Source organism: Pristiophorus japonicus, unplaced genomic scaffold, assembly GCF_044704955.1.
Source record: "Pristiophorus japonicus isolate sPriJap1 unplaced genomic scaffold, sPriJap1.hap1 HAP1_SCAFFOLD_897, whole genome shotgun sequence".
Taxonomy (NCBI): Eukaryota; Metazoa; Chordata; class Chondrichthyes; family Pristiophoridae; genus Pristiophorus; species Pristiophorus japonicus.
Window position 1 is genome coordinate 55509 of NW_027254821.1, and position 17843 is coordinate 73351.

At 54.1% G+C, this 17843-nt stretch overlaps 1 protein-coding gene across 1 annotated transcript in view; it reads left to right on the top strand.

Moving 5' to 3' along the window:
- Positions 1 to 5109: 5109 nt before the first annotated feature.
- The window catches only part of LOC139257693 (myosin-7-like), an 87890-nt gene continuing 75156 nt past the window's right edge, over positions 5110 to 17843 (top strand). The window contains 5 exon segments of the mRNA XM_070874584.1: positions 5110 to 5241; positions 6205 to 6343; positions 7650 to 7768; positions 15921 to 16070; positions 16884 to 17054. Coding sequence (XP_070730685.1) covers positions 5125 to 5241; positions 6205 to 6343; positions 7650 to 7768; positions 15921 to 16070; positions 16884 to 17054 — 696 coding nt within the window. The 5' untranslated portion in view covers positions 5110 to 5124.

A 17843-nucleotide genomic window follows, 5' to 3' on the forward strand; every position in this document is an offset into this window, starting at 1 on the left:
AATCCCATCTCACTCAATCCCACCTCACTCAACCCCACCTCACTCAACCCCACCTCCCTCAATCCCACCTCTCTCAATCCCACCTCACTCAATCGCACCTCACTCAATCCCACCTCACTCAATCCTACCTCACTCAACCCCACCCCACTCAATCCCACCTCATTCAATCCCACCTCACTCAATCCCACATCCCTCAATCACACCTCACTCAATCACACCTCACTCAATCCCACCTCACTCAATACCACCTCACTCAATCCCACCTCCCTCAACCCCACCTCCCTCAATCCCACCTCCCTCAATCACACCTCACTCAATCCCATCTCACTCAATCCCACCTCACTCAATACCACCTCACTCAATCCCACCTCACTCAAACCCACCTCCCTCAACCCCACCTCCCTCAATCCCACCTCCCTCAATCACACCTCACTCAATCCCACCTCCCTCAACCCATGCTCCCTCCATCTCCAACTCCCTCAACCCCACCTCCCTCAATCCCACCTCCCTCAATCCCACCTCTCTCAATCCCACCTCCCTCAACCCCATCTCCCTCAACCCCAACTCCCTCAAACCCACCTCTCTCAATCCCACCTCCCTCAACCCAATCTCCCTCAACCCCACCTCCCTCAATACCACCTTCCTCAATCCCACCTCCCTCAATCCCACCTTCCTCAAAACTCACGTCCCTCAAACCACATGTCCCTCAAAACACACCTCCCTCAAAAGACACCTCCCTCAATCCCACCTCTCTCAATCCCACCTCACTCAATCCCACCTCACTCAATACCACCTCACTCAACCCCACCTCACTCAACCCCACCTCCTCAATCCCATCTCCCTCAATCCACCTCTCTCAATCCCACCTCACTCAATCCCACCTCACTCAATCCCACCTCACTCAATCCGACCTCACTCAACCCCACCTCACTCAATCCCACCTCACTTTATCCCACCTCACTCAATCCCACCTCACTCAATACCACCTCACTCAATCTCACCTCACTCAATCCCACCTCCCTCAACCCCACCTCCCTCAATCACACCTCACTCAATCCCATCTCACTCAATCCCACCTCACTCAACCCCACCTCACTCAACCCCACCTCCCTCAATCCCACCTCTCTCAATCCCACCTCTCTCAATCCCACCTCACTCAATCCCACCTCACTCAATCCCACCTCACTCAATCCTACCTCACTCACCCCACCTCACTCAATCCCACCTCCCTCAACCCCACCTCCCTCAATCACACCTCACTCAATCGCATCTCACTCAATCCCACCTCACTCAACCCCACCTCACTCAATCCCACCTCACTCAATCACACCTCACTCAATCCCACCTCACTCAATCCCACCTCACTCAATACCACCTCACTCAATCCCACCTCACTCAAACCGACCTCCCTCAACCCTACCTCCCTCAATCCCACCTCCCTCAATCACACCTCACTCAATCCCACCTCCCTCAACCCATGCTCCCTCCATCTCCAACTCCCTCAACCCCACCTCCCTCAATCCCACCTCCCTCAATCCCACCTCTCTCAATCCCACCTCCCTCAACCCCATCTCCCTCAACCCCACCTCCCTCAACCCCATCTCCCTCAACCCCACCTCCCTCCAACCCCACCTCACTCAATCCCACCTCACTCAATCCCACCTCCCTCAATCCCACCTCCCTCAATCCCACTTCCCTCAATCCACCTCACTCAACCCCACCTCACTCAACCCCACCTCCCTCAATCCCACCTCACTCAATCCACCTCACTCAATCCCACCTCACTCAATCCCACCTCACTCAATCCTACCTCACCAACCCCACCCCACTCAATCCCACCTCATTCAATCCCACCTCACTCAATCCCACATCCCTCAATCACACCTCACTCAATCCCACCTCACTCAATCCCACCTCACTCAATCCCACCTCACTCAATCCCACCTCCCTCAACCCCACCTCCCTCAATCACACCTCACTCAATCCCACCTCACTCAATCCCACCTCACTCAATCCCACCTCACTCAATACCACCTCACTCAATCCCACCTCACTCAAACCCACCTCCCTCAACCCCACCTCCCTCAATCCCACCTCCCTCAATCACACCTCCCTCAATCCCACTCCCTCAATCCCACCTCTCTCAATCTCACCTCCCTCAACCCCACCTCCCCCCCTCACCCATTCCCCTCATCCCCCTCGCCTCATCCCCACTCAGAACGCTAATCCCACCTCACGCAATCCCACCTCCCTCAATCCCACCTCCCTCAATCCCACCTCCCTCAATCACACCTCACTCAATCCCACCTCACTCAATACACCTCACTCAATACAACTCACTCAATCCCACCTCACTCAACCCACCTCCCTCAATCCCACCTCCCTCAATCACACCTCACCCAATCCCATCTCACTCAATCCACCTCACTCAACCCACCTCACTCAACCCCACCTCCCTCAATCCCACCTCTCTCTATCCCACCTCACTCAATCGCACCTCACTCAATCCCACCTCACTCAATCCTACCTCACTCAACCCCACCCCACTCAATCCCACCTCATTCAATCCACCTCACTCAATCCCACATCCCTCAATCACACCTCACTCAATCACACCTCACTCAATCCCACCTCACTCAATACCACCTCACTCAATCCCACCTCCCTCAACCCCACCTCCCTCAATCCCACCTCCCTCAATCACACCTCACTCAATCCCATCTCACTCAATCCCACCTCACTCAATACCACCTCACTCAATCCCACCTCACTCAAACCCACCTCCCTCAACCCCACCTCCCTCAATCCCACCTCCCTCAATCACACCTCACTCAATCCCACCTCCCTCAACCCATGCTCCCTCCATCTCCAACTCCCTCAACCCCACCTCCCTCAATCCCACCTCCCTCAATCCCACCTCTCTCAATCCCACTCCCTCAACCCCATCTCCCTCAACCCCAACTCCCTCAAACCCACCTCTCTCAATCCCACCTCCCTCAACCCAATCTCCCTCAACCCCACCTCCCTCAATCCCACCTTCCTCAATCCCACCTCCCTCAATCCCACCTTCCTCAAAACTCACGTCCCTCAAACCACATGTCCCTCAAAACACACCTCCCTCAAAAGACACCTCCCTCAAGCCCACCGCCCTCAACCCCACCTCCCTCAAGCTCACCTCCCTCAACCCATTCTCCATTAACCCCTTTTCCCTCAAAACCCACCTCACAACCCTACCTCCCTCAACTCCTCCGAACAACCTTCTCCCATCTCCCTCAGTCCCACTACACAAGGATGAATATGAGTTGGTGGCATCCAATGCCAGCACTGTCCAACATCGCGCACCCTCCAGCCCCCACACCTCCCTATCTCTGTAACCCACTCCAGCCCCTACACCCCTCCCTATCTCTCTAATCCACTCCAGCCTCTACACCCCTCCCTATCTCTGTAACCCCATACAGCCCCTACACCCCTCCCTATCTCTGTAATCTCCTCCAACCCCTACATCCCTCCCTATCTCTGTAACCTCCTCCTGCCCCTACACCCCTCCCTATCTCTGTAACCTCCTCCTGCCCCTACACCCCTCCCTATCCCTGTAACCTCCTCCAGCCCCTACACCCCTCCCTAACTCTGGAACCTCCTCCAGCCCCTACACCCCTCCCTATCTCTGTAACCTCCTCCTGCCCCTACTCCCCTCCCTATCTCTGTAACCTCCTCCAGCCCCTACATCCCTCCCTATCTCTGTAACCTCCTCCTGCCCCTACAACCCTCCCTATCTCTGTAACCTCCTCCAGCCCCTACACCCCTCCCTATCTCTGTAACCTCCTCCTGCCCCTACACCCCTCCCTATCTCTGTAACCTCCTCCTGCCCCTACTCCCCTCCCTATCTCTGTAACCTCCTCCAGCCCCTACATCCCTCCCTATCTCTGTAACCCCCTCCAGCCCCTACACCCCTCCCTATCTCTGTAACCTCCTCCTGCCCCTAGTCCCCTCCCTATCTCTGTAACCTCCTCCAGCCCCTACACCCCTCCCTATCTCTGTAACCTCCAGTCCCACAACCCCCCGAGATATCTGCACTCCTCTAATTCTGCCCTCCTGACCATCCCTGATTATAATCGCTCCACCATCGGTGGCCGTGCCTTCTGTTGCCTGGGCCCCAAGCTCTGGAACTCCCTCCCTAAACCTCTCCGCCTCTCTACCTCTCTCTCCTCCTTCAAGATGCTCCTTGAAACCTCCCTCTTTGACCCAGCTTTTGGTCACCTGCTCTAATTTCTCCTTACACGGTTCGGTGTCAAACTTGTTCCCTCATAATCTGCCTGTAAAGTGCCTTGGAATGTTTCACGACATTAAAGCTACGATATAAATACAAGGGGCTTGATTTCTGCGTCTTAGGCACTCTGTATTTCGGACTCCTGAGGATATATTTGCTTTGGAGACAGTTCAGAGAAGGTTCACTCGGTTGATTCCGGAGATGAGGGGGTTGACTTATGAGAAAAGGTTGAGGAGGTTGGACCTCTACTCATTGGAGTTCAGAAGAATGAGAGGTGATCTTATCGCAACGTATAAAATTCTGATGGGACTGGACAGGTTAGATGCGGGAAGAATGTTCCCGATGTTGGGGAAGTCCAGAACCAGGGGACACAGTCTAAGGATAAAAGGTAAGCCATTTAGGACCGAGATGAGGAGAAACTTCTTCACTCAGAGAGTTGTTAACCTGTGGAATTCTCTACCACAGAGAGTTGTTGAGGCCAGTTCATTGGATATATTCAAGAGGGAGTTAGATATGGTCCTTACGGCTAAAGGGATCAAGGGGTATGGAGAGAAAGCAGGAAAGGGGTACTGAGGGAATGATCAGCCATGATCTTATTGAGTGGTGGTGCAGGCTCGAAGGGCCGAATGGCCTACTCCTGCACCTATTTTCTATGTTTCTATGTTTCCCTTAGCACTGTGCCCCCTGAGTCAGGGTCTAGCTGCCCCAAATTTACTGAGTGAGGAACTATCTTTACTGCCCCGAAATCGTCTCGGCCAAAAAACTAGCCGAGAGTTGCTGTTGTTCTGGTTGGAGATGTATTGCTGCAATTTGCCTGGTTTCTCACTGACGTCTCTCTCTCTCTCTCTCTCTCTCCCATGTCCTTTTCAGAAATTATGCTGGTCACCAACAATCCCTATGATTATTCCTTCATCTCCCAAGGAGAGACCACGGTTGCCTCTATCGATGACGGAGAGGAGCTGTTGGCCACCGACGTGAGTCTTAGTAGGAACAGAAGAAAGACGGCCCCTCCGACAGTGCGGCGCTCCCTCAGTACTGCCCCTCCGACAGTGCGGCGCTCCCTCAGTACCGCCCCTCCGACAGTGCGGCTCTCCCTCAGTACTGCCCCTCCGACAGTGCGGCGCTCCCTCAGTACCGCCCCTCCGACAGTGCGGCGCTCCCTCAGTACCGCCCCTCCGACAGTGCGGCGCTCCCTCAGTACTGCCCCTCCGACAGTGCGGCACTCCCTCAGTACTGCCCCTCCGACAGTGTGGGGCTCCCTCAGTACTGCCTCTCCGACAATGCGGCGCTCCCTCAGTACTGCCCCTCCGACAGTGCGGCGCTCCCTCAGTACTGCCCCTCCGACAGTGCGGCACTCCCTCAGTACTGCCCCTCCGACAGTGCGGCGCTCCCTCAGTACTGCCCATCCGACAGTGCGGCGCTCCCTCAGTACTGCCCCTCCGACAGTGCGGCGCTCCCTCAGTACTGCCCCCCCGACAGTGCGGCACTCCCTCAGTACTGCCCCCCCGACAGTGCGGTGCTCCCTCAGTACTGCCCCTCCGACAGTGCGGCGCTCCCTCAGTACTGCCCCTCCGACAGTGCGGCGCTCCCTCAGTACTGCCCCTCCGACAGTGCGGCACTCCCTCAGTACTGCCCCTCCGACAGTGCGGCGCTCCCTCAGTACTGCCCCTCCGACAGTGCGGTGCTCCCTCAGTACTGCCCCTCCGACAGTGCGGCGCTCCCTCAGTGCTGCGCTGTGAGTGTCAGCCGAGGTTTTTGTGTTCAAGTCCCTGTAGTGGGACTTGAACCCACAACTTTCTGTCTCAATGTCGAGTGTGTTAACCTCTGAGCCACAGGTGGGTGGGTGGGGTTGGGGGAGATGGGGAGAAGGTTGGTTTGGGGATATGGAGAATGTTTGAGTTTTCAGTCTTTGTCTTTAACCCTCTCTCCGGTGGCAGAGCGCCTTTGATGTCCTGGGGTTCACGGCCGAGGAGAAGATCGGGATCTACAAGCTGACCGGGGCCATCATGCACTTCGGGAACATGAGGTTCAAAACCAAACAGCGGGAGGAGCAAGCTGAGCCCGACGGCACTGAAGGTCCGTGTGGTGCTCCCCATGGTCGACCTGCCGCCACCCGAGGGCGCGTGCTCAGGGGGTCTGCGTCGGCGGGGTGGGGGGGTGGGGGAGGCGGAGGGCTCTGAGAGCTGAGATAGTGGGGAGGGGAGGGGGAGGGAGAGGGGAGGGGAGCGGGAGGGAGAGTGGAGGGGGAGAGGGAGGGAGGGGGAGGAGGGAGGGGGAGGGGAGGGTGAGAGGAGGAGGGAGGGAGGGGGAGTGGTATGGAGGGAGAAGGAGGTATAGGGGGAGGGGAACTCTGATAGTGGGGAGGGGAGGGGGAGGTGGAGGGAGAGGGGGAGGGAGGGGAGAGAGGGAGAGAGAAGGAGGGGGAGGGGGAGGGGGAGGGGGAGGGAGGGGAGAGAGGGAGAGAGAAGGAGGGGGAGGGGGAGGGGGAGGGAGGCGGAGGCGACTTTGAGCGAGTGCCGTGATAGTGGGGAGGTGAGGGGGAGGGGAGGGAGGAGGGAAGTGGAGGCGGAGAGGGAGGGAAAGGAGGAGGGAGGTGGAGAGAGGGAGGGTGGGGGAGAGTGGGAGACGGAGGGAGGGGCAATGGATGGTAGAGAGAGAGAGGGAGGGAGAGAGGGAGTGGGGGAGGAGAGGGAGGGAGGGAGTGCGAGGGGGAGGGGGAGAGGGAGGGAGAGGGAGAGAGCGAGGGAGGCGCAATGGATGGTAGGGAAAGAGGGAGGGAGGGAGAGAGGTAGGGAGGGTGGGGGAGAGGGGGAGAGGGATGGAGAGGGAGAGAGGGAGGTGGAGAGAGGGAGGGTGGGGGAGAGGGGGAGAGGGAGGGTGGGGGAGAGATATGGAGGGTGAGGGAGTGGAGGAGAGGGAGGGATTTAAATGGTCGGGAGAAGGAATGGAGGTGGAGGAAGGCAATGGGGTGTGAAAACGAGGAGTTGCACCGATTTGCCTCCGAGATTTCTGATGAAGAATAAGTTGGGGTAGGAGGTGTGTCTCCATTTCACTTGGGGAAGGAGGGAGGGCGGAGGGAGAGGGAAGTCGGTTGTAGGATGGGAGGGAGGGGTGTAGCAAGGGCAGTGGGAGATAGAAGGAGGTATGTGGGACAGAGGCATTGAGGGGCGAATGTGGGACAGAGGGAGGGAGGGAGAGATTTTTGGTGCTTGGAGGTGGGATGGAAAGAAGAGATGGGAAATTTCCCGTTGGATCACTGGCAAGGAGCTGGTGCGTATCCCAGATGTTTGGGGCCTTTGAGCCCCAAGGCTTGTGTTTTGTGGCTATCTCATATTCTCTCTTTTTTTCCTCACTCTGCTATCGTGTCTTCCTTTGTTCCCAGAGGCGGATAAGTCAGCCTATCTGATGGGATTGAACTCGGCCGATCTCCTGAAAGGATTGTGTCATCCCCGAGTCAAAGTGGGCAATGAGTACGTCACCAAGGGCCAGAATGTTCAACAGGTACACGTCCGATCTTCAACATCCCTGGGAGCCCTCCCCCAACACCGTCCCATCAAACACTCCCAGGGCAGGTACAGGGGGTTAGATACAGAGTAAAGCTCCCTCTACACTGTCCCATCAAACACTCCCAGGGCAGGTACAGGGGGTTAGATACAGAGTAAAGCTCCCTCTACACTGTCCCATCAAACAATCCCAGGGCAGGTACAGCACGGGGTTAGATACAGAGTAAAGCTCCCTCTACACCGTCCCATCAAACACTCCCAGGGCATGTACAGGGGGTTAGATACAGAGTAAAGCTCCCTCTACACTGTCCCATCAAACACTCCCAGGGCAGGTACAGCACGGGGTTAGATACAGAGTAAAGCTCCCTCTACACTGTCCCATCAAGCACTCCCAGAGCAGGTACAGCACGGTTTAGATACAGAGTAAAGTTCCCTCTACACTGTCCCATCAAACACTCCCAGGGCAGGTACAGGGGGTTAGATACAGAGTAAAGCTCCCTCTACGCTGTCCCATCACACACTCCCAGGGCAGGTACAGGGGGTTAGATACAGAGTAAAGCTCCCTCTACGCTGTCCTATCAAACACTCCCAGGGCAGGTACAGGGGGTTAGATACAGAGTAAAGCTCCCTCTACGCTGTCCTATCAAACACTCCCAGGGCAGGTACAGCACGGGTTAGATACAGAGTAAAGCTCCCTCTACACTGTCCCATCACACACTCCCAGGGCAGGTACAGGGGGTTAGATACAGAGTAAAGCTCCCTCTACACCGTCTGATCAAACACTCCCAGGGCAGGTACAGCACGGGGTTAGATACAGAGTAAAGCTCCCTCTACACTGCCCCATCAAACACTCCCAGGGCAGGTACAGCACGGGGTTAGATACAGAGTAAAGCTCCCTCTACACTGTCCCATCAAACACTCCCAGGGCAGGTACAGCACGGCGTTAGATACAGAGTAAAGCTCCCTCTACACTGTCCCATCAAACACTCCCAGGGCAGGTACAGGGGGTTAGATACAGAGTAAAGCTTCCTCTACACTGTCCCATCAAACACTCCCAGGGCAGGTACAGGGGGTTAGATACAGAGTAAAACTCCCTCGACACTGCCCCATCAAACACACCCAGTGCAGGTACAGGGGGTTAGATACAGAGTAAAGCTCCCTCTACACAGTCCCATCAAACACTCCCAGGGCAGGTACAGGGGGTTAGATACAGAGTAATGCTCCCTCTACACTGTCCCATCAAACACTCCCAGGACAGGTGCAGCACGGGGTTAGATACAGAGTTAAGCTCCCTCTACACTGCCCCATCAAACACTCCCAGGGCAGGTACAGGGGGTTAGATACAGAGTAAAGCTCCCTCTACACTGTCCCATCAAACACTCCCAGGACAGGTACAGCACGGGGTTAGATTCAGAGTAAAGTTCCCTCTACACTGTCCCATCAAACACTCCCAGGACAGGTACAGCACGGGGTTAGATACAGAGTAAAGCTCCCTCTACACTGTCCGATCAAACACTCGCAGGGCAGGTACAGCACGGGGTTAGATTCAGAGTAAAGCTCCCTCTACACTGTCCCATCAAACACTCCCAGGGCAGGTACAGGGGGTTAGATACAGAGTAAAGCTCCCTCGACACTGTCCCATCAAACACTCCCAGGGCAGGTACAGCACGGGGTTAGATACAGAGTAAAGCTTCCTCTACACTGTCCCATCAAGCACTCCCAGGGCAGGTACAGGGGGTTAGATACAGAGTAAAGCTCCCTCTACACTGTCCCATCAAGCACTCCCAGGGCAGGTACAGCACGAGTTACATACAGAGTAAAGCTCCCTCTACATTGTCCGATCAAACACTCCCAGGGCAGGTACAGCATGGGTTAGATACAGAGTAAAGCTCCTTTTACACTGTCCCATCAAACACTCCAAGGGAAGGTACAGCACGAGGTTAGATGCAGAGTAAAGCTCCCTCTACACTTCCCCAGCAAACACTCGCAGGGCAGGTACAACACGGAGTTAGATTCAGAGTAAAGCTCCCTCTACACTGTCATATCAAACACTCCCAGGGCAGGTACAGCACGGGTTAGATACAGAGTAAAGCTCCCTCTGCACTGTCCCATCAAACACTCCCAGGGCAGGTACAGGGGGTTAGATACAGAGTAAAGCTCCCTCGACACTGTCCCATCAAACACTCCCAGGGCAGGTACAGGGGGTTAGATACAAAGTAAAGCTCCCTCTACACCGTCCGAACAAACACTCCCAGTGCAGGTACAACACGGGGTTAGATACAGAGTAAAGCTCCCTCTACACTGTCACATCAAACACTCCCAGGGCAGGTACAGCACGGGTTACATAGAGAGTAAAGCTCCCCCTACACTGTCCCATCATACACTCCCAGGACAGGTAAAGCACAGGGTTAGATACAGAGTAAAGCTCCTTCTTCACTGTCCCATCAAACACTGCCATTGCAGGTACTGCACGGGGTTAGATACAGAGTAAAGCTCCCTCGACACTGTCCCATCAAACACTCCCAGGGCAGGTACAGCACGGGTTAGATAGAGAGTAAAACTCCCCCTACACTGTCCCATCAAACCCTCCCAGGGCAGGTAAAGCACGGGTTCGATACAGAGTAAAGCTCCCTCGATACTGACCCATCAAACACTCCCAGGGCAGGTACAGGGGGTTAGATACAGAGTAAAGCTCCCTCTACAATGTCCCATCAAACACTCCCAGGGCAGGTACAGCACAGCGTCAGATTCAGAGTAAAGCTCCCTCTACACTGTCCCATCAAACACTCCCAGGGCAGGTACAGGAGGTTAGATACAGAGTATTGCGGATGACACTAAGTTGTGTGGCAGTGTGAGCTGCGAGGAGGATGCTATGAGGCTGCAGAGTGACTTGGATAGGTTAGGTGTGTGGGCAAATGCATGGCAGATGAAGTATAATGTGGATAAATGTGAGGTTATCCACTTTGGTGGTAAAAACAGAGAGACAGACTATTATCTGAACGGTGACAGATTAGGAAAAGGGGAGGTGCAACGAGACCTGGGTGTCATGGTACGTCAGTCATTGAAGGTTGGCATGCAGGTACAGCAGGCGGTTAAGAAAGCAAATGGCATGTTGGCCTTCATAGCGAAGGATTTGAGTACAGGGGCAGGGAGGTGTTGCTACAGTTGTACAGGGCCTTGGTGAGGCCACACCTGGAGTATTGTGTACAGTTTTGGTCTCCTAACTTGAGGAAGGACATTTTTGCTATTGAGGGAGTGCAGCGAAGATTCACCAGACTGATTCCCGGGATGGCGGGACTGACCTATCAAGAAAGACTGGATCAACTGGGCTTGTATTCACTGGAGTTCAGAAGAATGAGAGGGGACCTCATGGAAACGTTTAAAATTCTGACGGGTTTAGACAGGTTAGATGCGGGAAGTATGTTCCCAATGTTGGGGAAGTCCAGAACCAGGGGTCACAGTCTGAGGATAAGGGGTAAGCCATTTAGGACCGAGATGAGGAGAAACTTCTTCACCCAGAGAGTGGTGAACCTGTGGAATTCTCTACCACAGAAAGTAGTTGAGGCCAATTCACTAAATATATTCAAAAGGGAGTTAGATGAAGTCCTTACTACTCGGGGGATCAAGGGGTATGGCGAGAAAGCAGGAAGTGGGTACTGAAGTTTCATGTTCAGCCATGAACTCATTGAATGGCGGTGCAGGCTCGAAGGGCTGAATGGCCTGCTCCTGCACCTATTTTCTATGTTTCAATATTTCTATGTAAAGCTGCCTCTACACTGTCCCATCAAACACTCCCAGGGCAGGTACAGGGGGTTAGATACAGAGTAAAGCTCCATCCACACTGTCCCATCAAACACTCCCCGGGCAGGTACAGGGGGTTAGATACAGAGTAAAGCTCCCTCTACACTGTCCCATCAAACACTCCCAGGGCAGGTGCAGCATGGGGTTAGATACAGAGGAAAGCTCCCTCTACACCGTCCCATCAAACACTCCCAGGGCAGGTACAGCACGGGTTAGATACAGAGTAAAGCTCCCCTCTACGCTGTCCTATCAAACACTCCCAGGGCAGGTACAGCACGGGTTAGATACAGAGTAAAGCTCCCTCTACACTGTCCCATCAAACACTCCCAGGGCAGGTACAGCACGGGTTAGATACAGAGTAAAGCTCCCTCTACACTGTCCCATCAAACACTCCCAGGGCAGGTACAGGGGGTTAGATACAGAGTAAAGCTCCCTCGACACTGCCCCATCAAACACTCCCAGGGCAGGTACAGCACGGGTTAGATAGAGAGTAAAACTCCCCCTACACTGTCCCATCAAACACTCCCAGGGCAGGTACAGGGGGTTAGATACAGAGGAAAGCTCCCTCTACACCGTCCCATCAAACACTCCCAGGGCAGGTACAGCACGGGTTAGATACAGAGTAAAGCTCCCCTCTACGCTGTCCTATCAAACACTCCCAGGGCAGGTACAGCACGGGTTAGATACAGAGTAAAGCTCCCTCTACACTGTCCCATCATACACTCCCAGGACAGGTAAAGCACAGGGTTAGATACAGAGTAAAGCTCCTTCTTCACTGTCCCATCAAACACTCCCAGGGCAGGTCCAGCATGGGTTAGATACAGAGTAAAGTTCCTTTTACACTGTTCCATCAAACACTCCCATTGCAGGTACTGCACGGGGTTAGATACAGAGTAAAGCTCCCTCTACACTGTCCCATTAAACACTCCCAGGGCAGGTACAGCACGGGTTAGATAGAGAGTAAAACTCCCCCTACACTGTCCCATCAAACACTCCCAGGGCAGGTACAGCACGGGTTAGATAGAGAGTAAAACTCCCCATACACTGTCCCATCAAACACTCCCAGGGCAGGTAAAGCACGGGTTCGATACAGAGTAAAGCTCCCTCGATACTGTCCCATCAAACACTCCCAGGGCAGGTACAGGGGGTTAGATACAGAGTATTGCGGATTACACTAAGTTGGGTGGCAGTGTGAGCTGCGAGGAGGATGCTATGAGGCTGCAGAGTGACTTGGATAGGTTAGGTGAGTGGGCAAATGCATGGCAGATGAAGTATAATGTGGATAAATGTGAGGTTATCCACTTTGGTGGTAAAAACAGAGAGACAGACTATTATCTGAACGGTGACAGATTAGGAAAAGGGGAGGTGCAAAGAGACCTGGGTGTCATGGTACATCAGTCATTGAAGGTTGGCATGCAGGTACAGCAGGCGGTTAAGAAAGCAAATGGCATGTTGGCCTTCATAGCGAGGGGATTTGAGTACAGGGGCAGGGAGGTGTTGCTACAGTTGTACAGGGCCTTGGTGAGGCCACACCTGGAGTATTGTGTACAGTTTTGGTCTCCTAACTTGAGGAAGGACATTTTTGCTATTGAGGGAGTGCAGCGAAGATTCACCAGACTGATTCCTGGGATGGCGGGACTGACCTATCAAGAAAGACTGGATCAACTGGGCTTGTATTCACTGGAGTTCAGAAGAATGAGAGGGGACCTCATGGAAACGTTTAAAATTCTGACGGGTTTAGACAGGTTAGATGCGGGAAGTGTGTTCCCAATGTTGGGGAAGTCCAGAACCAGGGGTCACAGTCTGAGGATAAGGGGTAAGCCATTTAGGACCGAGATGAGGAGAAACTTCTTCACCCAGAGAATTGTGAACCTGTGGAATTCTCTACCACAGAAAGTAGTTGAGGCCAATTCACTAAATATATTCAAAAGGGAGTTAGATGAAGTCCTTACTACTCGGGGGATCAAGGGGTATGGCGAGAAAGCAGGAAGTGGGTACTGAAGTTTCATGTTCAGCCATGAACTCATTGAATGGCGGTGCAGGCTCGAAGGGCTGAATGGCCTGCTCATGCACCTATTTTCTATGTTTCAATGTTTCTGTGTAAAGCTGCCTCTACACTGTCCCATCAAACACTCCCAGGGCAGGTACAGGGGGTTAGATACAGAGTAAAGCTCCATCTACACTGTCCCATCAAACACTCCCCGGGCAGGTACAGGGGGTTAGATACAGAGTAAAGCTCCCTGTACGCTGTCCCATCAAACACCCCCAGGGCAGGTGTAGCTCGGGGTTAGATACAGAGTAAAGCTCCCTCTACACTGTCCCATCAAACACTCCCAAGGCAGATACAGCACGGGGTTAGATACAGAGTAAAGCTCCCTCTACACTGTCCCATCAAACACTCCCAGGGCAGGCACAGCACAGGTTAGATAGAGAGTAAAGCTCCCTCTGCACTGTCCCATCAAACACTCCCAGGACAGGTACAGCACGGGGTTAGATACAGAGTAAAGCTCCCTCTACACTGTCCCATCAAACACTCCCAGGGCAGGTACAGGGGGTTAGATACAGAGTAAAGCTCCCTCTACACTGTCCCATCAAACACTCCCAGGGCAGGTACAGGGGGTTAGATACAGAGTAAAGCTCCCTCTACATTGTCCCATCAAACACTCCCAGGGCAGGTACAGGGGGTTAGATACAGAGTAAAGCTCCCTCTACACTGTCCCATCAAACACTCCCAGGGCAGGTACAGCACGGGGTTAGATACAGAGTAAAGCTCCCTCTACACTGTCCCATCAAACACTCCCAGGGCAGGTCAATGTCCAATCTTCTACCGTCAATGGTCCAGTCCTGGTTGACACAGCTCCACTTCCCCGCCCGCTCCCCATAACCCTTCACTCCCTTATCGCTCAAAAATCTGTCTATCTCCACCTTATATTTATTCAATGACCCAGCCTCCACAGCTCTCTGGGGCAGAGAATTCCACAGATTTCTGAGAGAAGTAATTCCTCGTCATCTCAGTTTTTCCTCCTCATTAACCTCGTGAACCTACACTTACACGAAACACAAAAGGTTAGTCTGCAGGTACAGCAAGTGATCAGGAAGGGCCAATGGAACCTTGGCCTTTATTGCAAAGGGGATGGAGTATAAAAGCAGGGAAATCTTGCTCCAGTTATACAGGGTATTGGTGAGGCCACACCTGGAGTACTGCGTGCAGTTTTGGTCTCCGTATTTACGAAAGGATACACTTGCTTTGGAGGCAGTTCAGAGAAGGTTCACTCGGTTGATTCCGGGGATGAGGGGGTTGACTTATGAGGAAAGGTTGAGGAGGTTGGGCCTCTACTCATTGGAATTCAGAAGAATGAGAGGTGATCTTATCGAAACGTGTCAGATTATGAGGGGGCTCGACAAGGTGGATGCAGAGAGGATGTTCCCACTGATGGGGGAGACTAGAACTAGGGGGCATGGTCTTAGAATAAGGGGCCGCCCATTTAAAAATCCCCTTGACATTCAGCGGCATTACCATGGCCGAATCCCCCACCCTCAACATCCTGGGGGTCACCATTGACCAGAAACTTAACTGGACCAGACACATAAATACTGTGGCCACAAGAGTGGGTCAGAGGCTGGGTATTCTGCGGCGAGTGTCTCACCTCCCGACTCCCCAAAGCCTCTCCACCGTCTACAAGACACAAGTCAGGAGTGTGAGGGAACACTCCCCACTTTGCCTGGATGAGTTGCAGCTCCAGCAACACTCGAGAAGCTCGACACCATCCAGGACAAAGCAGCCCCGCTCGATCGACACGTTACCCACCACCTTCAACACTCACTCCCTCCACCACCGGCGCCCCCTGGCTGCAGTGTGCACCGTCTACAAGACGCACTGCGGCAACTCGCCAAGGCTTCTTCGGCAACACCTCCCAAACCCGCGACCTCTACCCCCTAGAAGGACAAGGGCAGCAGGTCCATGGGAACACCACCTCCTCCACGTTCCCCTCCCAGTCACACACCATCCCTCGACTTGGAAATATATCGGCCGTTCCTCCATCGTCGCTGGGTCACAATCCTGGAACTCCCTCCCTAACAGCACTGTGGGAGCACCTTCCCCACACGGACTGCAGCGGTTCAAGAAGGCGGCTCACCACCACCTTCTCCAGGGGCAATTAGGGATGGGCAATAAATGCCCATGCTTGCCAGCGACGCCCGAGAACGAATAATAAATACATCCTTATCCTTAGCGCAAACATTCCAAACCCTATCCAAATCCCAATCCCTATACCAGCTCCCCCAAAAACTCATACACCCCAACCCTCACCCCAGATAACACAATCTGACGTTTACTCAATCTCCAATAGGTGTCCTACTCAACTGGAGCGTTGGCCAAGTCCGTCTATGAGAAAATGTTCAACTGGATGGTTTTTAGGATCAACCAATCCCTGGAAACCAAACTCCCGAGACAGTACTTCATCGGTGTGTTGGACATCGCGGGGTTTGAGATCTTTGACGTGAGTATTAACCTCATCCCTTAAACATATCGTCATCATCCCACCCAACACTCCCAGGGCAGGTACAGCACGGGGTTAGATACAGAGTAAAGCTCCCTCTACACTGTCCCATCAAACACTCCCAGGGCAGGTACAGCACGGGGTTAGATACAGAGTAAAGCTCCCTCTACACTGTCCCATCAAACACTCCCAGGGCAGGTACAGGGGGTTAGATACAGAGTAAAGCTCCCTCTACACTGTCCCATCTAACACTCCCAGGGCAGGTACAGGGGGTTAGATACAGAGTAAAGCTCCCTCTGCACTGTCCCATCTAACACTCCCAGGGCAGGTACAGGGGGTTAGATACAGAGTAAAGCTCCCTCTACACTGTCCCATCAAACACTCCCAGGGCAGGTACAGCATGGGATTAGATACAGAGTAAAGCTCCCTCTACACTGTCCCATCAAACACTCCCATGGCAGGTACAGGGGGTTAGATACAGAGTAAAGCTCCCTCTACACTGTCCCATCAAACACTCCCAGGGCAGGTACAGGGGGTTAGATACAGAGTAAAGCTCCCTCTACACTGTCCTATGAAACACTCCTAGGGCAGGTACAACAGGGGGATGAGTTAGGGTTGGGGTTAGGGTTCGGAGACATTTGACAACAAAAGATTGGGGCGAATGTTAAAATGGAGGCGTTTTCGGAGCGGGAGCCAATGTCGGTCAGCGAGCACACGGGGTGATGGGGGAACGGGACTTGGTGCGAGTTCGGACGGGGGGGCTAACGGAAGACTTTAATGGGGAAATAACGTGGGATTCTCTCTGGTTCTCAGTTCAACAGCTTTGAGCAGCTCTGCATCAACTTCACCAATGAGAAGCTGCAACAGTTTTTCAATCACCACATGTTCGTCCTGGAGCAGGAGGAATACAAGAAGGAGGGCATCGAGTGGGAGTTCATCGATTTCGGCATGGACCTCCAGGCTTGTATAGACCTCATTGAGAAGGTGTGTCTCTAGGAGGTCCTCATGTCCTTCTCTCAATTCTGATCTCCCGATCCACCCGTCCCTCTCCCGATCCACCCGTCCCTCTCCCGATCCACCCGTCCCTCTCCCGATCCACCCATCCCTCTCCCGATCTACCCGTCCCTCTCCTGATCCACCCGTCCCTCTCCTGATCCACCCGTCCCTCTCCCGATCCACCCATCCCTCTCCCGATCCACCCGTCCCTCTCCCGATTCACCCATCCCTCTCCCGATCCACCCGTCCCTCTCCCGATCCACCCATCCCTCTCCCGATCCACCCGTCTCTCTCCCAATCCTTTATGGAGGAGCAGTGCATGTTCCCCAAGGCTCCCTCCCTCTCCCTCTCTCACTCCCTCCCCCTCTCACTCTCTCTCACTCTCCCTCCCTTGCTTGCTCCCTCCCCCACACTCTCCCTCTCTCTACCTCCCTCCCTCCCTCCCTCTCCCTCACACTATCTCTCTGTCACTCTCCCTCTCTCCCTCCCTCCCTCTCTCACTCCCTCCCTCTCTCCCTCCCTCCCTCTCTCACACTCTCCCCCTCTCCTTCTCTCTCTCTCTCCCTCCCTCCCTCCCACTCTCCCTCTCTCTATCTCCCTCTCTCACTCCCTCTCTCACTCTCTCCCTCCCTCCCTCCCTCTCCCTCTCTCTCCCTCTCCCTCCCTCCCTCTCCCTCTCTCTCTCTCCCTCCCTCTCTCCCTCCCTCTCTCCCCCCCTCTCTCACTATCTTCCTCACACACTCTCTCTCACTCTCCCTCCCTTCCTCACACTCTCCC